Below are 20,895 nucleotides of genomic sequence, written 5' to 3' on the forward strand. Positions count from 1 at the left end.
CTACTGAATACATTAAATCCTTAAAAACAGACATAACATCTAAACAGAAAGGAAAAGCTCTTCAGAAAAAGCATTGCAAAAGTTCAGTGGACAATCTGAGACATTTAGCTGCTTACCCCAAAAAAGTGGATAATACCAGAATTCATACTCTTCTATGGAAGCATCGAAGATGAACTTTGCAATACTTAGGTGGATTATAGCGATGGCCTCCTCATTTTGACAGTACCTTTTAGAACCCATACCACTAGAAGTAAATCAAAGAAACTCCAATACTCCATGCTTTTGTGCATGTGCTCCCTCGAATATCTCTCTCTCTGTATATATATAACCATATATACATTTCACCTTTTTTTAAACTAGCCACTTCTTACCAACCAATTGATAAAATCATGTCACAGTTCAGTGTCTGTTATATCTAAATACTCTCAAAATGCAATTTCCTGTAGAATCTGATCTGAACAGCCCAGTAGCTTAGAAAAAGGCATTGTCTTTAGTACAGCAATTGTGCAGAAGAACAAGCATACACACAAGAGCAAGTCACTGCTTAAATGATCAGGCCATACATTCTTAGCAAAATAGCATTTCTTTAAGTGTGAAAAATGAAACCCGTTTCATAAGAAACACGGGAAATATGAGTTAGTTAAGGTGCAGGTATCTTCTTTTACCTTTCTTTGACCTTTGAATATTTAAGTGTGGTATTTCAGCGTTCCCTTGGTGCAATTATTTTTATGAAGCAGTAGGAAAAGAAAAACACATACTTTATGTGCTCAGTCATACTTCCCACAAGGCCTGCTCAAAATCCAAGAAATACATAATTCTGGCATTATTCTTCTTGTGGAGGTGGAGATAGAGACAGGGAGAGAGAGAAAGACAAAGAGGAAGAAAAGAGGATTGGAGAGAGAGCTGTGTGTGTATGCAGCATAATGAGAAGCAAATGGATCTAAAATTTTTGCTTTTTTAATAAACATTACGGACAAAAATTACAATGAATTTGACAAAGAATTTGAAAGTCTTTCACCTCACAGTAAGATACACAATTGTAAGGCTTTTCACCTATTCAGACTGAGAGTAGAAGGTACACTTTTTAGCAGAGGGAGTCAGACATAACTGAAACAATTTGCCTAAGGACATAGTAGACTACCCTTTATTTTCAGTCTTTGTGCGAAGGTTGAATTTCTAAAAACTAAACAGAAATTTTGTGCCAAGTAGAAACTGAAGGATGATTTTTCTAGGTACATGTCCTACAGAAGAATCAAACAGCATGAACACCATGGTCTTTTCCAGCCTCTAAAATCCATCAATAATTCCAGAGCTGGGGCTCCAAACATCGGCAATCCTTCAGGATATGCATGGATCACAGTGTCACCCTTCTCTATTCCTCCATGCCCACACTGATTTCTGTCTTTCCCCAGTCTGCCACTCATACAATGGAATTTCTTATTGTTTGAAGAGCTAGAGATGGGCAGTTAGGGGAAGGTATCCTAGAGATGGCTCATCGCACTCCGGGTGCGCCACAAAGTATCTCAGGTAACGTACTCAAAAGTATACTGACATCTTTGCTATTCCTCCTTTTTAAAGTACAGTAAGATACATTTGTTTCTATTTAGGAAAAAACACAAAACTTAAAATAATTTATCCTTTCATTCTGGAAGTACTTGGAATTTGCTGGGGAATGTAGAAATTATCAGGACAGGAGCCTGTTTCCTTCAAGGCGACACAGAAAGGCAAATTCTCAGTGCTGACAACGATGCAGCACAGAGTGCAAGGTTCGGGGTGCGCTGAGACGCTGCTCAGCTACCAGTGGCAAAGCTTTCTTTGCTGTCAGACGAGCAGTCTGTGGTTCACCCTCTACACCCTCTTCATTGTACAGAACCTCATGGTTTTTTCCGTTCGCATATGACAGCTCTTTTATTCTGACCTTGTTGCCTCACTCACCTGATGTTTTCCTTCCTCACTAAAATCAAGCTCTACTTCCAGCATGCTGTTCCACACTGATACTAGGAAGAAAATCTCAAGTGCATACGAACATCTATACTTCAGTCTAACAGTCACTGTATTGCCACAACAATCCTGAATCTAGTTTAACACCTATGAAAAAAGATATATTTGAAAGGGGAAATCTGAAGTGTCTACCTATAAAAAGAGATGCCTGTTGGTGGTTGTAAAAGCAGTCTTTGATAACTCAGAAGACAGGAGGGATAAGAGAGGTATTTTCACTACTTGGTTGACAGAGGTAAGGAAAAAAGTTACCTTTCTTCTAAAAATTAATCAAAACAGCTTTGGAGGTGAGACAAACATGGAAACTATGATCCTAGCACACCAGATAAAAGCCTCTTCACTGCAGTTATTTATTAGCTCTTTGCTCCCTTATTTAATATCTAACTGCCCCACGACATAACAGACCTATTGGAGATTAGCATATCTTTTTGAGCTACAATAATGCTGTAGTAGAACAGAATTAGTTTGCATATTTTGAGAGTTAAAAATTAGATGCAGCTAGTGCCTTTCCTAATTAGCCTAATTATTTGCTTCATTAATGGAAGTACTACTATATTACTAACCTTCAGGGAATATTTTTAACAAATAATAAAACACGTATAAAAATGCAAGCAACCAGGCTTTTGCTAAAAGTCAATAAAAAGTCAATTCTTATCAAAGCCAGTACCATATCTGACAGTGTCAGACTGAATTTGCATGCATTAATTTTGGAGCGTAGAATGAATGCAGGGTCTTTGTAACAAACAAAGTTATCATGGTGTGTGACGCTTCATAAGTCCCAACTTAAAGATCATAACCATACACTTTAAAGCTCAGCATGGAAATTTATACTGTTCCAAGTGTTCTTTTGAATGATGATTTCTAAGAAAAATTGGTGACTTGGACGACTGGTTGTATTCCACAGTATTCAGCAAACCTGTCACTTGGATCTATTCTGTACTGAGATGCGCTACTTATCATCTGAGATTCTGGTTTTGCGAGCTTTATAGGGGAAAAATATAGTAGCACATACATTGGTAATGACATGCTCCATTACAGAGTAAAATGGCCAGAGTGCATTCATTTCAAGAAAACAAAATGTAAATGTACAAAGCACATAGGAAATCCATTTCAACTCTTAATCAAATTCAGTGGGATCAAACCTTGATGGTCATCTAAGAAAGAAAAGAGTTTTTATCTCAGCGTGAGAGAATGGATGGTCATTTTTGTTTAAAGATTTTTTGACAGAGTCTTCTTCCTCATCAGTCACTGAATTTAGACCATTAGGGTTTTTTTTATATCCTCTCAGTGTCTCTGAGAGTTGTGGATTCCCTCATCGCATGAGCCTGATAAGTGCTCAGTGTCTCAGGTGAGAGTCACGCTAACTCCAACCTGTGCCTGGAGGAACGTGCGCTCTGGTGACACTACTGCTCTTGCTGGTACTCCATCAGGCACTCTGTATTCCTGTCACAGAGAAAAACCCTTCCTATCACATTGTCACCAAATGTCACGGATTGGGAGGGACCTGGAAAGCTCTTCCAGTGCAATCCCCCTGTCGGAGCAGGAACACCCAGCTGAGGTTCCACAGGAAGGTGTCCAGGCGGGTTTGAATGTCTGCAGAGAAGGAGACTCCACAGCCTCCCTGGGCAGCCTGGGCCAGGCTCTGACACCCTCACCGGGAAGAAGTTTCTTCTCATATTTAAATGGAATCTCCTGTGTTCCAGTTTGCACCCATTGCCCCTTGTCCTACCATTGGTTGTCACTGAGAAGAGCCTGGCTCCATCCTTGTGATGCTCACCCTTTATACATTTATAACCATTAATGAGGTCACCCCTCAGTCTCCTGGCTCCAGAGCCCCTGATCCCTCAGCCTTTCCTCACACGAGAGATGCTCCACTCCCTTCAGCATCTTCGTGGTTGCACTGGACTCTCTCCAGCAGTTCCCTGTCCTTCTGGAACTGAGGGGCCACAACTGGACACAATATTCCAGGTGTGGTCTCCCCAGGGCAGAGCAGAGGGGCAGGAGAACCTCTCTGACCTACTGACCACCCCTCTTCTAATCCACCCCATGTACCATTGGCCTTCCTGGCCACAAGGGCCCAGTGCTGGCTCATGGTCATCCTGCTGTTCCCGAGGTCCCTTTCCCCTACACTGCTCTCCTTGCCAACAGAAAGCCAGTTGCTGACAAGCCCACTCGGCCCCATGCCACCGCGCCCCTGGTTCATCTCTATCTTGTTTTTTTTTTGTTTTTTTTTTAAATCCAAACCAGCACATTAATAGTAACCACGTTCTTTTGCGACTCAAACAGAAAACATAAGCATTATTGAAAAAAATAACATCTCCAGCATACCTGTTGAACAGTCCGGACCCGTCCACTGCGGCTCACAGCTGCAGAGCCCCGTGTCCAGGAGGAAGGTCCCGTGCCCCGAGCACTGCTCCTGGCACACGGGCAGCGGTGTCTCGCAGTTCACACCGCCCCAGCCCGCCGAGCAGTGACATTCCCCTTGAACGCACACGCCGTGGCCAGAGCACATCGGATCCAAGCAGTCCTCTGGAAAGCAGGGAATATACAACTTAGAACATAAAGCTTGACAGGGGTTTCCTGGTGAAATACAACACCAGGGATTCAAATTAATTGGGGATTTTTGTCCAAATACCCAACCTGAAACGGTGTTAACAAACACAAGGACAAAGCAGTCTATCCTAACATCTGTGCAGAAGTATAAGCCAAAAAGAAGAAAAAAAAGCAAGCACGTAGGCTGTTAGAGGTCATATGATTCTGCTTGTCAAGGATATTGTCTTATTTTTTAATTGCAGATTTCCAAGATGGATCTATTGGTCCAAGTCAGTGAAGTCTGTGCTTCAGTAGTAGGGCTTGGAGAAAAGAGCACCAATTAATAATTACCTCTACAATTGCTCATTCTGTTTCCATTTGGGTATTTGTGCTCTATGTTTTCTTTACATCTGAAATAAGGAAGATTTATTCTTTCATCTTCTTGTGGAAAGCTATCTCTACAACTGAAAATCTGATACAAAAAAAAATGGCCATCCACTAACCCTAAGTAGTGAATCCCTGACTGAATGCTTGCTGTAAAAAAATCTCACACTCTCATAAAAAGCATGTGCTGGGCAATTGCAGATAATGAACAGATTCATAAAAGTCATAACGTACTGATGAACAATTTGCAAACAGACCAAGAGCTACATTTGTTCTCAATTTGGATTAAAGTATTTCTAGCGAAAAATTCAGGAGCTTTGTAGAAGAATTTAAATCAGCTGGTTAGTCCTGTATAATCAGCATATTCTTTCCTAATGCTCCAGTACTTCTTTAACAAGATAGATTTTAAGCAGAACACAACCTGCCTGCTCTGGAGGCTGCAGTAGGACTGCAGAGCTGAAGAGGAATTTGTGGGGTCCGAGCATGGGAAACAATTAGCCAAAAGCCTATTCATGTTGGATCAGGCTTCAGACTAATGTTAAAGAGGCACTTTGGAAGTTCTTGCGTGCATTTTTCAAGTATCAGCACAAGTACTGTTTTAATAGTTACATTGTAAACAGACAGTATTGTCTACTACATGACTGAAGAGATGCTCTCTGCCTCAATAATGGAAGATTAAATACTTTGGACATAATGATTAATGGCCTTCAGTTTATAGGACCTTCTGACTGAAGAATAAAGAAGTGATGCTTCATCTTTGGAGCTGCTGTGTCATCAGTTCAATTTATTATCTCAAATTTTATTTTGTATTTTATTCAGACTTTCAGGCTTGTGCATAGCCCAATGTAATTCTGAAAGAGGGGAATCAGTGTTCCTGGACAACACATATCTTGCTAAGCATAGGACAAAAACACTTGGCAATTTTCTCTCATCCTGAGACAGCTCTTTATTTTGCTGATCTTTTAAAATTAATGGAGTGACTCCATAAACAGTTCAAAAAGTATCACTTGCTTTAGTAGTGATAACCTGCCAGGAGAAATTTGAAGGACTCCCATAGCAATGAATAGATGTAGCCACTGATGTTCCCTGGATAGCACGGCTGTTAGTATGCCTGCTATGTCAACAATAATGCTACAATACTAAACTCATACAATAACATAATCTGAATTCCTGACAGAATTACTTCCACTACCGTACAAGCTATGTTGTACAACACAGAAAGCTGAACAGTCTTGCCATGCCTGCACTGCTACAATAAAAACTCACTGTGCTTGGTTGCACAGGTTTGTTTCATCCACCCTATTTCTACATAATTCCGCCTTTTAAAAAAAGTTACATACATCTCTTATCTTAAAAATCCAATGTTTTCACACTCTTTGTTTCAATAGCTGCCTGAGTATATTTATCTCTATTTTTAAAAATTTTTTCCATCACATTATGGTAAGAAACAAAGCAAACAAAAACAGTAGTCAGTCTCTCACTAGCTACTGACTTGTTTGGCAATAGCCTCAGTGAGAAAATCTGTGTATTACTTGCTGTTTCCCATTTGGGTTTTTTTTGGTTTTGCTCGCTTCTGAAACTACCAAGTATGAGTATGTCAGAAGCATTTTCTTGATCCTCCCTTTAAAAACCGCACCAGGTATGTCAAATCCATCAAATCCATCCTGGATATTTTTCTGACTAGAGAATTCAAGCCACATAAAGAGCCTCCTCTGTGTGCTACTCAAAAGAATTACCTAAAATCTATATAGCAGGAAGCATAAAGTATGCTGTCACAAGCTTCAGGCTAAGGGGACTAGTGAAAAATAATCAAATCAGGGCAAGCATGAAGAAGAGTTCTGCTTTCTGAGGCTATGCACACGGGAAGAACGTCAAAGCTGATGAGCTATCTCAGAAATGCTAACAGGCAAACGACAACTCCTTCTTTCCATAGACGAGGGCATAGACACATTGGTACTACAACTAGCAAAAGTACAATTACTTGTTCTCAGAATTTCCCACTTTTTATTAGATAAGCCTTAAAGGATGCCACTTTAGTACCCTGAACAGAGGCTCACAGTAAAAATGACATATGACAACAGAACTACACAATATGCTCCGGTAAACTGAAACTGCTGCTCTTTCGGCTTTGTGTTGTCAGCGTGTTCTTTGCAGAAAAATCTAAGTTGTAACAGAATGAAGAAAGGGAAAAGCTGATTACAATCTGCTGATGACTTTGGAGAACCACATCCCATTTTGTTTAAATGATCTTCTGACAAATCATCTGAGAACCAGAGTCCTCCTGGACTGAAAGACAAACTGAGTATTTCAGAAGACTGCCCATGCTACAATTATTACATTAGACAAAGTTAAATAATTTTAATCTTTTAGAATAAAAATGTGAATCTTGGAAATTATGTGATCAGCTTCCACTGACTCTCACTGAGAGCTGAATGCCTTTACCTTTGATAATTTTCTTTCTTAGAATTACTTTCCGTGAGATAGTAAAGGTAGTTCTGAGCAAAACAGTACTGCTTCACAGTAAGCTACTCACATCTACATGAGTTCTTAACTACCTTAGAACAGGTCTGGAGATTAAAAACAAAGATCAACCTCCCTAAGCATAGAGAAGGAAACTTCACAAACCTTCCTCACAAATCTCTCCTTTGTATCCGGGGACACAGATGCAGACACCCATGATACAAGTGCCATGGCCAAAGCAGGTTGGATCAATACACTGTTCTTCTGGAACATCACACTCTGGTCCTTTCCACCCATTTCGACACACACAGTGACCTTTCTCATATTCTCCATTTCCACTGCACAGCACTGGACAGGAATCTGAAGAAGACAGATTGATCTTTTTAATGTATTTACATACTTACATAGATTAACATTTAGTGCATTTATCGTTCAGTAAAATGGCTTTTCCATTTCAGCCCCCCCGATCCTCCATTCGATGTGAGGGTTGTGACAGATTGCAATCTTCGAACTAGGCAGTGCAGCAGCAACACAATGTCCCCGTCTCCTCAGTCTGCTTCAACAGTACACCTGAAGTTTGACCTGAAAAGGGATATCTTAGAAGATAAAAGTAATTCCCTCCCCTTGACTGGCCTCTGCAGAAAATTTGCACAGTGATGCCTGCTCATGAATTTCAGGAAGATTAATATTTTTTCTCTGTGAACTGAAGCAAGATACTGCCCTTTTCTTCTTTCTTCTAAGCAGACTTAACATTACTAAAGTTTTAGCCATTACTGATCTGCACGTAAACCAGCAATGTGGAAGCTTAGTTTTACAATGCAGCTCTTGAAAAACAGTCAATCCTACATTTGATGAAATGTTGCAGAAACATGAGAGCTTCCAGACATCATCTACAGCAGATGATGGATAATACCAACAAAAATATCTGAAACAGAAAGAAGATCACTTACGATCTTTTCAGCGTTTTTTTTTTCCCCAATGCTGGAAAACAGTGTCTAAGCTGCTTTAGGTCTCTTTTCTACACTCTATTCACCTTAATACCACAGAAGCATTTGACTTACTTGTGCAATTTTCTCTGAAGTGAAACTGTTGGTCACTTTTAAATAACAGAAAATATTATGCTAAGCTAACACACGTATTTTTAAAATGTATTTTATAGTCGTGGAGTGGATGCAAGGGGGGATGGAGGAATCTATTAACTCTGAAAATCAAGGAGAGGTGGTTGATGCATTTTAGCTCATGTACAGTATAAAGAAACTTTCTACATGTGTGCTTGTACCGTATCTGCCATCTGGCTGGAAAAAGGAACTTAATCTCCATTAATCACTCTGAATCTCCGCAAGCCTAACAGTCACACATCATAATCATGAGCCCTGTCAGGCACTGGGGGTCAGTTAATACGAGATTACCTTTTGCACAATCAGGACCAAGAAATCCCGGGAAACAGTGGCAGTGCCCCGAGATACATTCTCCATTCCCATTGCAATTAGTAGAGCAGTCATCCAGGATTTCTGTTTATTCAGAGAGTTGTGAACAAAGAGAAATATAAATTGCTTGAATTTGAAATGAATGGCATCTTCACCTCATTCTGCAGGACACATCTTAACATACAAATAGGTGCAGAAGCAGTAAAAGGCCCATTTTCATTCATAGGGAGCATAAAACAAAATTCCTGTTCAAGCAGCTTACAAATATTAGATTTTGTCTTGACAGCTTCGAGATAACAAGTGCATCATTTATATTACACCAAAAAGCTTTTAAAGTAAGTGTTCATGTAAAATTTACCGCCATTAAAAGCACTGCAAAAAACAGTATTTGCTGAAAAATGTCCACCTTAAACACTTTCCTTTATTGCTGAAGTAATTTGTTTGAAACCTGTTTATAGAGTAAATTGTCTTCTATGATGTTCACCTGAACTATGTGAATTGAATTCCTTGGAGGAGGGTAGGATTTCCACTTCTATACAATGAGATGGAAAAAAAAATAGTCTTTTGTACAGTGATGGAACTCAATGCAATAAAGGACTATGAACTAGATTTGAAGAAAAAAACCCCAACCAACCAACAACAACAAAAAGAAAATCGAGACCAACCAACCAAAAAAACAACCACCCAACATAAACAACAAACCACCTTCAATTCTGATTTTAAACTTCATCGCACAGCTTTGGCCAGTAAACCACTTAACCTCACACATTTGGGGACAGGCTCATATCTGTACGAGAATTAGCTGGTTTTAATTTACACATGTATTTCCTACAGGGATTCAGTGGATTCATTGATTTATAGGGGTTTTACGTAAAGAATATGAAGCAAACCCAAGGCTCAGGCGCTCCTGTGGGGGAAGGTCCCGGCCAGGTCAGCACGAGCAGTGAGGGACCAGGCGGGAGGGGACGGGGCTGCAGGACACGGGGAACTGCGGCTGTTTTACAGACCCGCACACTAATAGATGTGGGGAAGTACCTCTGGCTGTAGGAAGATGGAGAACACGCCTCCTTTCCCACAAAATAATAACTGTTGTGGGGAAAAGAAGAAAACCCAGATCCTTTTGAAGAGTATCCATCCACAGCAAGTGATTTGGGAGGAAAAACTTCTCTCAAGAAAATGCAGAGCATTGGAACAAATCTGATATACTTTTAAACGCAAACATGACTCGTCAGAAGATTGATTATAAGCCCATCCTACAACTAATACAAATAACTAAAATAAGTTTATTTTGGTCTTATTTATGGGCACTTGGACAGATAAGGATTGGTTCCTCTTGAAAACTTCTACTGCTTTTTAAAAATGTTCCTTTCATGCTATCAGTTTGTAGCAAAGAACAGGCATTTGATATGTATCTCTTCATCGGATATGCACAACCTGTACACAGATGTCTAGTTCAAAGTGAAAAAAAAAAAAGGTTGTTTTCAGAATTAATTTTTTTCACAGATATGCTGCTCTTTATTAAATTTATGTATTACTATTCATTATCAACTTTTCTCTTGCTCTATCTGTACACTTGCCTGTCTTCTCAGTTTTCCAGAATCACATGGTAAATGATCCCTACATTGATCTGAAATGAAGAATTAACAGTTTGAAAAGTTACTTTCCCTCGATGCAATGTCTAGTTTGGGGGGGAGTCTTTATTCAGTCTGTGCAAGTACTTGAGGTATGTCAGATTTTGCGTGCAAATTACCGCCTCCAGGGAAAGTCTGATCAGAGCTTTAGCTAAAGTGTCAGCAAAATCAATTTTGCACATAACTAACATTGAGCAACTCGAAATACTACCTAATGGACACTTATGAGGAGGGCATGAGTGCCCCACACAGCCAGCGGCAGCACACGGCAGAGATGCACCCGAGCTCTTGCTCTGAGTGTTTCAATCTCCGGTCCTGGTTGCTTCCTTTGTCAGCAGAGATGTCAAATATGACGCAGCCCAGTCTGGGGTAAGGAGCATGGCTCAAGGATTATTACATTATTTGTGTGTAAATCCTCAAAGAAACAACCAAGAACCATTATGCAAATAAAAATAAGACAAGCAGCTAGACAGGTTATGAAAACACAATAGCTAGCACTATTTTCAAATGTATCCACAGTACATTCTTGCAACATGAACCCTCTTTTTCCCCGATGGGTCTTCTTGCAGCCATTTCTGAGATGAAGTATAAGGATTCCTGCCGCACTCTGGCTCTCACTGCTCCCCTCTGTGAGACCCAGTCTGTTCTGCTTTTTGGCCAGAGAAAGGTTGGACAAATTATTTTTCATCAAATTTATTCAGAACTGAACCACAGCATCCAATTTTTTTTTTTTTTTCCTGAGGTTATGCTACTTAAAAATGAAATATTGGTTAAACCCTCCCATATAAACACTGCTGTCTTACAGTAGAAATAAACAAGTGGGCAGGTATTTGGATTCTAATCTGGACTGGAGTTTGGACAGGTTTCATGCTCCTCACAGACCATCTGTGAAGATGCTTCATAAATTGCTTGAATATTGTTCTCTCATATAGCATCGAACAATGGCAGTTTTTCTTGCTTGTAAGAGATTTACTTTTCTGAAGAGAGCAAATATGAACTTTTAATCCCAAACCAGTCATTACAATTCTATCTCAATTTCTAAATTATTTTCCTGCAAGTCCTTCAAAATCTTGGTATTTGAATCATACAGTCCTGCTCTGCAAGGTGTTTACCGTCAGTAAAAATAGCATCCAATCGTTCTAAAGAGCAGATGGCATGTCCGTTACTAGCAAAGACATCTTGCTAAACATATGGTAGAACAGGTTAACTAAAGGGCATAGTGGTTAAAGTCTTGCAGCAAACCAAGACTGTCATAAATACGTCTCACCTGAATTTAAAGCCCAAAGAAACCCTACGTGTGAGCACTGCTCACCACCAACACCTACAGTTGCAAACATTTACCCATCTACATGTATTAAAAAGGCAGCAGGGATCTGATGTGCCACCAGGACACTGTCTCCTCTATTTGCTTTCTGTGCTTCAAACAAAATGGTGCATTCAAATAACTTTATAAAATAACAGCACCCGTCCATCAACGACGATCAGAACCAAATCCACAAAAGCTGACTTTTAGATTTTCTAACTGACTAAAATACTGTAAATAAGAACTTAGAGCCTGGATAATTTTTGTAGGATTTATGGTTCCTATGTAAACACAGAGGGCAGACATAATCTCTCTTACTTTGAGCAACATAACATCAGAAATTACTCAAGCATTTCAGATATACTATAAAAATCCTAATACACATGGAAACTTGACAGTTAATTAATTTGATAATATCCGTCTTTAATACACAAATATTGCTATTTGTCTAACATTAGCATAAACATGAAGTTGCTCCACTGAGGTTAATTAAACTAAGCTGAAATATAGCATATTTAAGAGAATACTTAAGAGAAGCTGGAATCAAGGTCAATAATTTCAAACACAGCTTTCTACTATAATAATCAGAATAGCAATTTTCTTGTAATTGTTCTTACCAATGGCTGTAGTTAGCACGAACACTTGCTCCACTTTCTTTCCATCGTTGTAGAACGCCATATGCCAAGCTCCCTGGTCCATATACTCGATGAAACCTGTCTCTTGCAGTGAAGTTAAGATCAGATTCCTGGGAGCTTGCTGAGGTTCCTCCGAGTTTTTTGGTTCCTGTTTAATTAACTGTTTTCCATCCATCAGTTTTACAAAATCGAACTGAAATAATAATGAGCAAAAATTAACCACCTGGCAAATTTTTATGAATCTACTCTGCTCATCTCATTCAAACAGGAATAAACAGTTGAAATACTAAGAGAAATTGTCTAAGTATTCACCAGTGTGGACAGCAGTTGCATAACCCAGTCTATTTAGCCTCAGGTTCCATATAAAAAGCATTATGGTAGGTCAGAAATCTGGCACCACCACTTGCTGTTTGCTATGGCAGGGTAAATTTAGATTTGGTGCACTAAATACAGCAGATTTACTTCAAAAATGACATCTCTTTAATGGGAATAATTCCAAATAATTCCAAAATTCCCAAGCTGTAGTGCCTGTGCTATGCAATGATTCATGTCAAATGCAAAGAACCTATTGTTCTGCACCAGATTTATAAAGGTTTGTCCTTTAATATCAATATCACAGATCAAAACTTAAATATAATTTTTGTTTATACTTAAATTTATTAATGCAAATAAATATCGATTTTTTACCTGGAAGTTCTTGATACCTAACCAAGTTGCTGCTGAGAACTTTAAGACCAGTTAAGCTCAAAGCAACAGCCATGTAAACCTTTCCATCTATCCCTGTTCAAGAAATGTATATATTTCTCCAGGTTTTTCCAAGCATTCTGATTTTCAGCAAAGTTCAACTTCAGCTTAAATAAAGACCCAGCTTCAATTAAAGTCAATGACAGCTAAAAGCACTTATTTCTAATATCAAAATTCTAGTAAATAATTTTTGAGGTTAGACTACATGATGATCTCCAGGGGTCCCTTCTAAACAATTTTTCCATGATTCCGTATACAAGTATGTCACCCTCTACAGTGTTTGAGCCTGTTCTAAGAAAGCAGAAATCTATTAAGGGTAGAAAGGACAGTTTCATGTGGCCAATACATTAAACCTAAAAAGTTTCATGTGGCCAACAATATCGCGTTTTCTTACTGCTTAGCTAGGTTTTCTCCTGCAAAATCCCTATGACTAAACACTCAAAACCAATCTTCATGCTAAATTCAGAAACTTTTTTTTTTTAAATTAACTCTTTATACTGACGATGTAATTTTGTTTTGATGAAGTCATAAATAGATTAAAGCATTTTCAAATGATCTGGTGCTTCATCCCAGTGCCCCCGCACAGCAGACGCAAGAGCCGCACAGCAGTACTGGGTGTCCCGTCCAACCTGTGGACAGTCACATCGCAGTGGTCACAACCGCTGACCCTTTCACTGTGACGCTGTCCTATCCCCTGAAAGTGCGGTTTGGGGGAACAGCTAGACCTCCGTAAAAGAAAGGGATGAACAGACTGCTGTTTGTGGTTACGGCCAGTCCCTCTCTCCCTCCCGTCCTTCGAAAGTTTATTTGTGAACATCTGCATCCACTGCTGTCTGAAAACACAAGCACAGAGAATGAGTATTATTGCTAATTACCTGAGTGTGAGTAGGTGGAATGTTTCTTCTGCCATAAATCCCCAGCAGAGAATCCTTTGCCAGTGAAATGTTAAATTTCAGGTACACGGGGTGATGTATAGTAATCTGAAAGCGCCAGAATAAACCAGGGGGGATTGTCTGCATAACTTGTGCTCCAATCTCAACTTCTCCTGTGTCTATGGCCCGTCCCTTCTGAAACACTAATTTTCCAGAAACAAACAAAACCATCAGTTGCATATTCACAGTGGGTGAAGATAATAGGTCACAAGGTGTAAACGTGCCTTAGATGTATTTAAATATATTGAAAACAACCCCTAAATGGAAGGTGTTTCACTGAAACCATTGCATTTTTTATTCAACTAGTTGAAAAATACAAATAAGCTTGCATGCAATATTCATGACAATAGGCGTCACAGAGCATTTTTGCCCTGGAAATCTTGGAATGCTTTACTGAATTTAAAAAGGTAGGAGTGCTGCTGCATAAACCATGGTCTTTACCTATCAGCTATGCAAACAAAACCCATTCAACTGAGAATGCATGGAGAGAAGGCAGCGGGAGAGCTTCCTCTGGCACGTATCTCAGGCTGCTGTTGAACGGGCATTGCATAAGCTACACAAATGGACACCAGTGTGGACATAAAATCCATCAAATCTGGTAGGTTGGAGCCCATGTCCAAAGCCTAGATTTCTGCTAATCGCTATTCCTAATGATTTTATTATGGCAGCAATAATCTAGTCCTGGAACATCTGTTTTGGCTTGAACTTTCTGCATGGAAGTGTAATGGGGGCAGGAGGATAGGGACAGGCAATCTAAAGAGAAAACTGGCATAATTTGGTAATGCCTAACAATAAATTTGTAGACATCTACAGCACGTAACTTCACACATGGGTATGAGAGAACTGAAATAGAAAGGGAAATGGAATGTGTAAAGAAGACATTGCCAAACTAAATTGGGGCTGGCTTGCTTTGCTGGCTTTTATCACCATCTTTGTGTATTTTAATGCCTGTCTGTGATCGGCATCCTGACATGCTGCAAATCACGGACCCAATCCTGTGACCATCTGAGCTAATTCCATGGTAAGTTTTGTGAAGCTCTAACTCACATTTCCATACTTTTGCCTAGAGAAAAAGCAGGATGGTATGCTGCATCGGAGGAACAGCCAAGAGGAGATTGCATTCAGCAGTCACATCCATTTATGTTTCATTTCATTCAAGTATCACAGTGAAGAATAAAGAGAAGCAGTCAAAGTGGTTGGAGCCTCACCTTTTAGAATAATGCATATAAATAACTAACGCACCATAAGGTACGTGAAATTTTATAAATTGCCATTGGAAACAAAAACAGCAGTACCAAAGCCAGGGCCAGCTTTTCCCTGACCATATTAATAACAAAAATTCTCAGTGGGATCTTACGTTGGCTTTAACTAGTGTAGGAAGTACTTAGCATTCTTAATGAATAGGGATTTAATTTACAAGGCAGAAGTGATTCTCAGGGTACTGGATCTTCCAGCTTTATGGCTGCTTTGTGCCACCAAACCTCCAGGAAGAGCTCGGAGCTCACTTTTAACACCTTATCACATAAAAGCATCTATTTTTAGAGCACAGAACTTGTAATCTAATACTCTAAAAATACACCTGTTACTTAGTTCAGGAGCTAAAGTATTTCCAAATTGCTGCTTTAACAATATTCAAGGTGAGACTACTTTTGTCCAATTTGCTTCACAGAAAAAAACTTGAATGTTGAGAATTAAACTTTCTGAGTTGGGCAATGAAAGTGGATCCCTTCGCACCCCAACCCATATAAGATCCAACCTGGCTGATGTAAATTTAAAAACCTTTTCCCCTACTTCCAGTACTCCAGAGATATTAAATCTTAATGATTCTTTGCAAGCAATTACCCTGGGTTAAGTAAAACACTAAGGAACATTTTGGTGATATTGACACATGGTAATTCATGTGATTCAATTACAAGACAGTAGAGCACTAAGAAAAAGTCAAGGATACAGTATCGTTTTTGAACTTAATGGCATTATTGGTCAGTGTTCAAGGTCCTTTAAAATACAGAAACTGCTTCTTAGTTTGTTGAAGTGAGAAGGCCTGTTTCTTTGAAAATAAAAAGCATTATGTCTGTTGTCAGGGAGCATTTTCACTAATTGATGTTATTGAATTATGCTGAATACCACGTTAATGTTGCTGGGCTCAAAACAACATATCACTGAGTTTTTTCACATTTAGCTGAAAATGCCTTTGCTTTAGTAATAATTTCATGCAATCTCTGAAGAAACCAGATGCACTTAGATCTAGTTTTATCTCATTACACAGGAAAGAAGTGGATGCTGCTGTTCACAACAGTAACATCAAAATATATATAATTATCTACCATCTACTGAAAGTATGCACTTGCAGCATCTCTACCTTTCAAACACTATTTTTCCAGACAACCACACAGCATGAAAAGGCTACTGTAAAAGCCATGTCTGAAGTGTATGTTTTCATATTCACTGAGGCATTGTGCCTCCCTTATAGAAAAATAATCTAGCTCTGTTTCTATGTTTTTAATTGAACTATGCAGGTATTTGACTGTACAAAAAAAGCATCTTAGCATACACTGGTCACAGACTATCCTTGTATACTTCCTTGTTTCTTCTTGAGAAAGTCCAAGAGAAGCTTTTAAAATTACAGTGCTGCAATACAACTTCTATTCTTGTTCTAAAAACACCTTTCTTATAACAGCATTTTTCTTATGACAAAGTATTGTTTAATTATCTATATTCAATTCCTTGTACAGCTCGCAATCTTGCCAGCTGGTATTAATTCTTCCCTATCTTTTCTAAGCACACTTTCCTTGCAAGTCTAAACTGGAGATAGACTCCTAATCACATGCTTCTTTTAGCTTCAAGAAAGCAAAACTCCGAACAGTGTGGTGCCAATTATCTTCACAAGGAAGTACCCATATGCTGATTATTACTGATCCTGAAACAATCAATCTCCTTGTACTCCCCTGGTAAATACCAGCATCAACAGGATGTCTGAGTCTTTAATCACATTACTACATATTAAAATGTTAACTCATAGCCGTGGGTCAGTGTGCTATAAAAATGACTTCTTAAAGAAATCTGGCTTGCTGGTTCGTAAACTTGATTTTCATGAAAAGATTAGTTAAAGTGTATGCTTTCAAAGTCTGGAAAAGCTTTCTGAGCTACTGCATTGAGCTGGGAAAATGGGAGGTCACCATTTCGGACAGTAAGTTATCTTTCCCTGTGAAATCACATCAGAGGCTTCAAGTTTACAGGCGAAGTATCAACTTTCTGTGATATCTTGCTGTGGTGAAAGGAGGTGTCTGTTTCTTAATGCTCCTTCCCAGCACATCTACATGGAAAATTTGGTAAAAGCACTTGGAAGAAGATTTCTGCTATGTGTTAAAAGTGATGGAAAGAAATAAAGGCAGTAGAAATTAGCCACAGCCAAACTATGTCTGTACTAATGCCCAGTACTAAGTCCACATGAGGTTTCTTGTGTTTTCCCATGTGTGTACTCCTTGTTAGTATACACCCTGGATTACAGGCTACCCTGAAAAGGCAGAAGGGGACAAGTTGAACAACACTCTGACTATATTCAAGACTGACCTCAGAAACTGCTGGATAAGCCCTCAATGAAGCAGCTGCTATCACAGCTTCCCACGCCTTAGTGTTGTGCAGGAATTGTGTAGCTACACAAGACGCAGGGATTGCCTGCAGCAAGGCAGGTGCTTTGGGGTTTTACCCAGTGCATTGAGTATCTATTGGCTCACATAGTCTTTTCTCTGTTCTCAAGCATCTCATTTTTAAGATTTTTGACCTTTTTCCTACACATCCTCCTTTAGAAGCCAAACTCTTTGGAAAAGCTTTTATTAAATGTGTAATGTATTGACGAAATGATTTAATGCAGTTGAGAAGAACTACTTGAGGTATTTTCCATGGTTCACCAGGATGAAAATACAAAAGCGTATAAAACATTTACTGCAATTCACTACCAATCCATTCTAAGGGACAAAATAATGGATAATATCGTCATTATCTCCTTACATATACTTCCATAGCTCATTTATCGAATATCTCTATCCAGTTGTGCCACAAGGATTTGTTAAGACTATTGATGTGAGATGTACTCTTCCCTCTGGAGGGACAGGTGCAACAACGTCCCACCCTGTCTCATATTTACAGTCATAGATCTCACCTGGCATACACAGAATCAGACCACTGCTCTGCTCTAAAATTTGAAAGCTCTGGAAATCTCCTGTCATTGCAGAGCTCTCAGTATAATTTTACCTTCCTCCTAACAACTGCAAAGACTTGGTTTCATATTCTACTCCCATTCACCCTTTTCTGATCTGATTTATCTGCTTTTTCTGAGTATCATAAAAAGAAATGGGAGGGCCATCTGCTTCTTACAGTCAGAAAGCATCGGCATGGTGGTCAATGGGAAGCACAGACCAATGCTTTTAACTAATTCCAGAGTAGGTGATCTGAGAACATTGGTGAGAGGACTTGAGAGAAAGGAATTGCACATCTCCAAGACAGTGCTGCTCCATTTCCCACTCCTGGCTGCAAAGTTCCATCCGTTCCTGTGGCAGCTCTGGCACTTCTCTGCCCCTTCAAAAGAGCTGGGTCAGCCACTTCCACGGCAGAAGCCTGCTCTCAATTTTTAATGAAGCCATTTTCTGCTGCCACAGTGAACTGATGTGTCTCGGTCCCCGCCGCGTCGCGGGGACGCAGGGAGCTGCAGGGGGACGCTGTGGGGACAGAGCCGGAGCTGCCAGACGGGCTCAGGCACCTTGCGAAGCCTCAGTAGGTTCCTGTGAGCTGATTCCCTGTGACTGGTTAAGCCAGGATGTGACAGGATGCTGTATTTTAGCTTATGTCTTCAAGAACCGGATGCCTTTAAAAGCATTAAGATTTCTATGTATTCAGACCTGTCAGTACAAAGGGTTTAACTTTCCCTAAGCCTGGCTTCGGTCTGCACGACAGGACAGCATCGAACCCTCTGCACACATGGGCACAAGGTGAACAGGATCTCACCCTCCTGTCTTGAGACAGAAACCAAATGCGCTAATGTCTCTCCTCTCACAGAAGAAGGGTAATTATTTTGCTATCGAACATTACCTTCCTAATGGCTTGGGTCAGCTCAGTGAGAGTTCTGCTAAAGCAAACAATCTGGCTGTGGGGTTTTCGTACCTGTTTTAAAATTATACTAGAGAAAATAGAACCTGAACTCAAAATACTCTCAAACTGCAGCAAATACAGAAACTGAACCGCAGTAATGTTTAAATATTTGTAACGTCTGTCCTCTCATTCACACGTACCTTTTTTCTCCGTTTTATCAGAAACCTTCCCTCCGATTGGTGAATAAGTAGTATCCATGGATTCTGTTCCTTTATTTCCTTTGCTAACTCCATTTTCATACAGCTGTCCCTCAAGAGGCTGTAGTTGCCAGGTTAAACCAAACAAGTGTACTGCTGCAAAAAAATGAAGACCAATTAATTGATCTCTAAGGTACAGCACCTTCAGTCAGATTAAGAAAGAATGCTATGACCCAGTTTCTGCAAAGACAAGCATAATATTACTTCTTTCTGTTAGCAGTAAATCAGAATTTCAAGAGGTCTAATGAAGAATTTACTACTATTTCACCTTAAAACTCAATGTTTAATTAGTTTCCACACTTTCTGTTGGAGCTCAGCCAGATCAGGGTGGTGCATTTCTAAAGCAATTAACAGAAATACTTGCAATTAAAAGGATAGAAGTTGAATGAATTTAATATTGTGCAACAGATCCTAATGTTACATTAATGTTGTCCTTCAGCTTTCAACTGTCAAAGAGCTCAGAGTTTGTTGATTGAAACACTGACACCAAGTAAAACTTCTCACCTTGCCAACCCGGTTCTCAATGAAACTGTGCTCATTGCACTCTCAAATCTTTTCACTCATGCTAAACATCAGTGAAAACACTGACTCCATAGATTTACACTGCAGATAAAAAACTGGGTCTAGAGCTGAAATAAATGCAATTATTCTACAACACATACTAACAGAAATATATAGAGTTAGTTGTTATGTATAGAGATGATAGTTGTTATTTATGTATGCACTGGGAAATCTACTCGATTGTTTTATGAAGTTATAAACTCTCTTTTTTACCATACACGAGGGCAGCCTACTCCACTTTGCCTACACAGCCATTCAATTTTCTCCTTTCCTTCCTCTTGTTTGTGATCTGCAGCATCGAAGGATGGTCGGGGAAAGACAGCAACGGAGGATCTTATTTCAGGCATACTACAATAGTATTGCAGTCACTCTAGACAATTACCTGGGTCCTACTGAGGAGGACAAATTCTTCCAAGGAAGTGGTTGCCTTAGCATTGAAGTAACTCGGCAGGGAGGACAGATGACCCACTAAAATAGGGATTGAGGATACCCCCAACAGAGGAGCTGAAACTGTCACATGAAGAGCAAACCCTGGGTAGCAGGCTCTTTAGCCACATGCAGCAATTTGCACTGAGCAGCATCTGCTCACAGTGGGAGCCTAAAAGGCAATATATTTGCTCTTCCTGAATCATGTAGGAACCTCAGAGGCTCTCAGGAGCAGTAAGTGTGATCTAGAAGGGGTCTTGCATTTAGAAAGTATGTTGGTTTTCTTTTGGACTTGCATATACTTTAAGGAAAAAATCTCAATACAAACAGGAAACAGAGTCTATTATTCACTTTCTCTATGTTTGCTCACAAGCCTTCCTTGCATGCCAGAAAGTTAAATTATACGGCAAACCCCCATGCCTTCAATGGATTCCCGGCAAGGGATTACCAAAACTACCACAGGAATGCAAAGCTGCCGATCTACAATCATTAATTCCAGATCTGTGCACTCCTGAATCAC

The 20,895-nt window shown here is 39.6% G+C and overlaps 1 protein-coding gene across 4 annotated transcripts in view; it reads right to left on the bottom strand.

The window, feature by feature from the left end:
* TENM1 (teneurin transmembrane protein 1) overlaps positions 1-20,895 on the bottom strand; it is a 322,407-nt gene that overhangs the window by 114,167 nt on the left and 187,345 nt on the right. For 3 of the 4 annotated variants that reach the window (XM_071813435.1, XM_071813434.1, XM_065846202.2), the window contains 6 exons: positions 19,332-19,484; positions 13,990-14,189; positions 12,353-12,563; positions 8,784-8,885; positions 7,540-7,734; positions 4,327-4,527 (listed from right to left, as the gene is read on the bottom strand). In XM_071813435.1, coding sequence (XP_071669536.1) covers positions 4,327-4,527; positions 7,540-7,734; positions 8,784-8,885; positions 12,353-12,563; positions 13,990-14,189; positions 19,332-19,484 — 1,062 coding nt within the window. The remainder of the gene's footprint in view (positions 1-4,326; positions 4,528-7,539; positions 7,735-8,783; positions 8,886-12,352; positions 12,564-13,989; positions 14,190-19,331; positions 19,485-20,895) is intronic. The other variant, XM_065846203.2, reaches the window with a different exon arrangement.

Source organism: Patagioenas fasciata, chromosome 11 (genome assembly GCF_037038585.1).
Source record: "Patagioenas fasciata isolate bPatFas1 chromosome 11, bPatFas1.hap1, whole genome shotgun sequence".
NCBI classification, from domain to species: Eukaryota; Metazoa; Chordata; class Aves; order Columbiformes; family Columbidae; genus Patagioenas; species Patagioenas fasciata.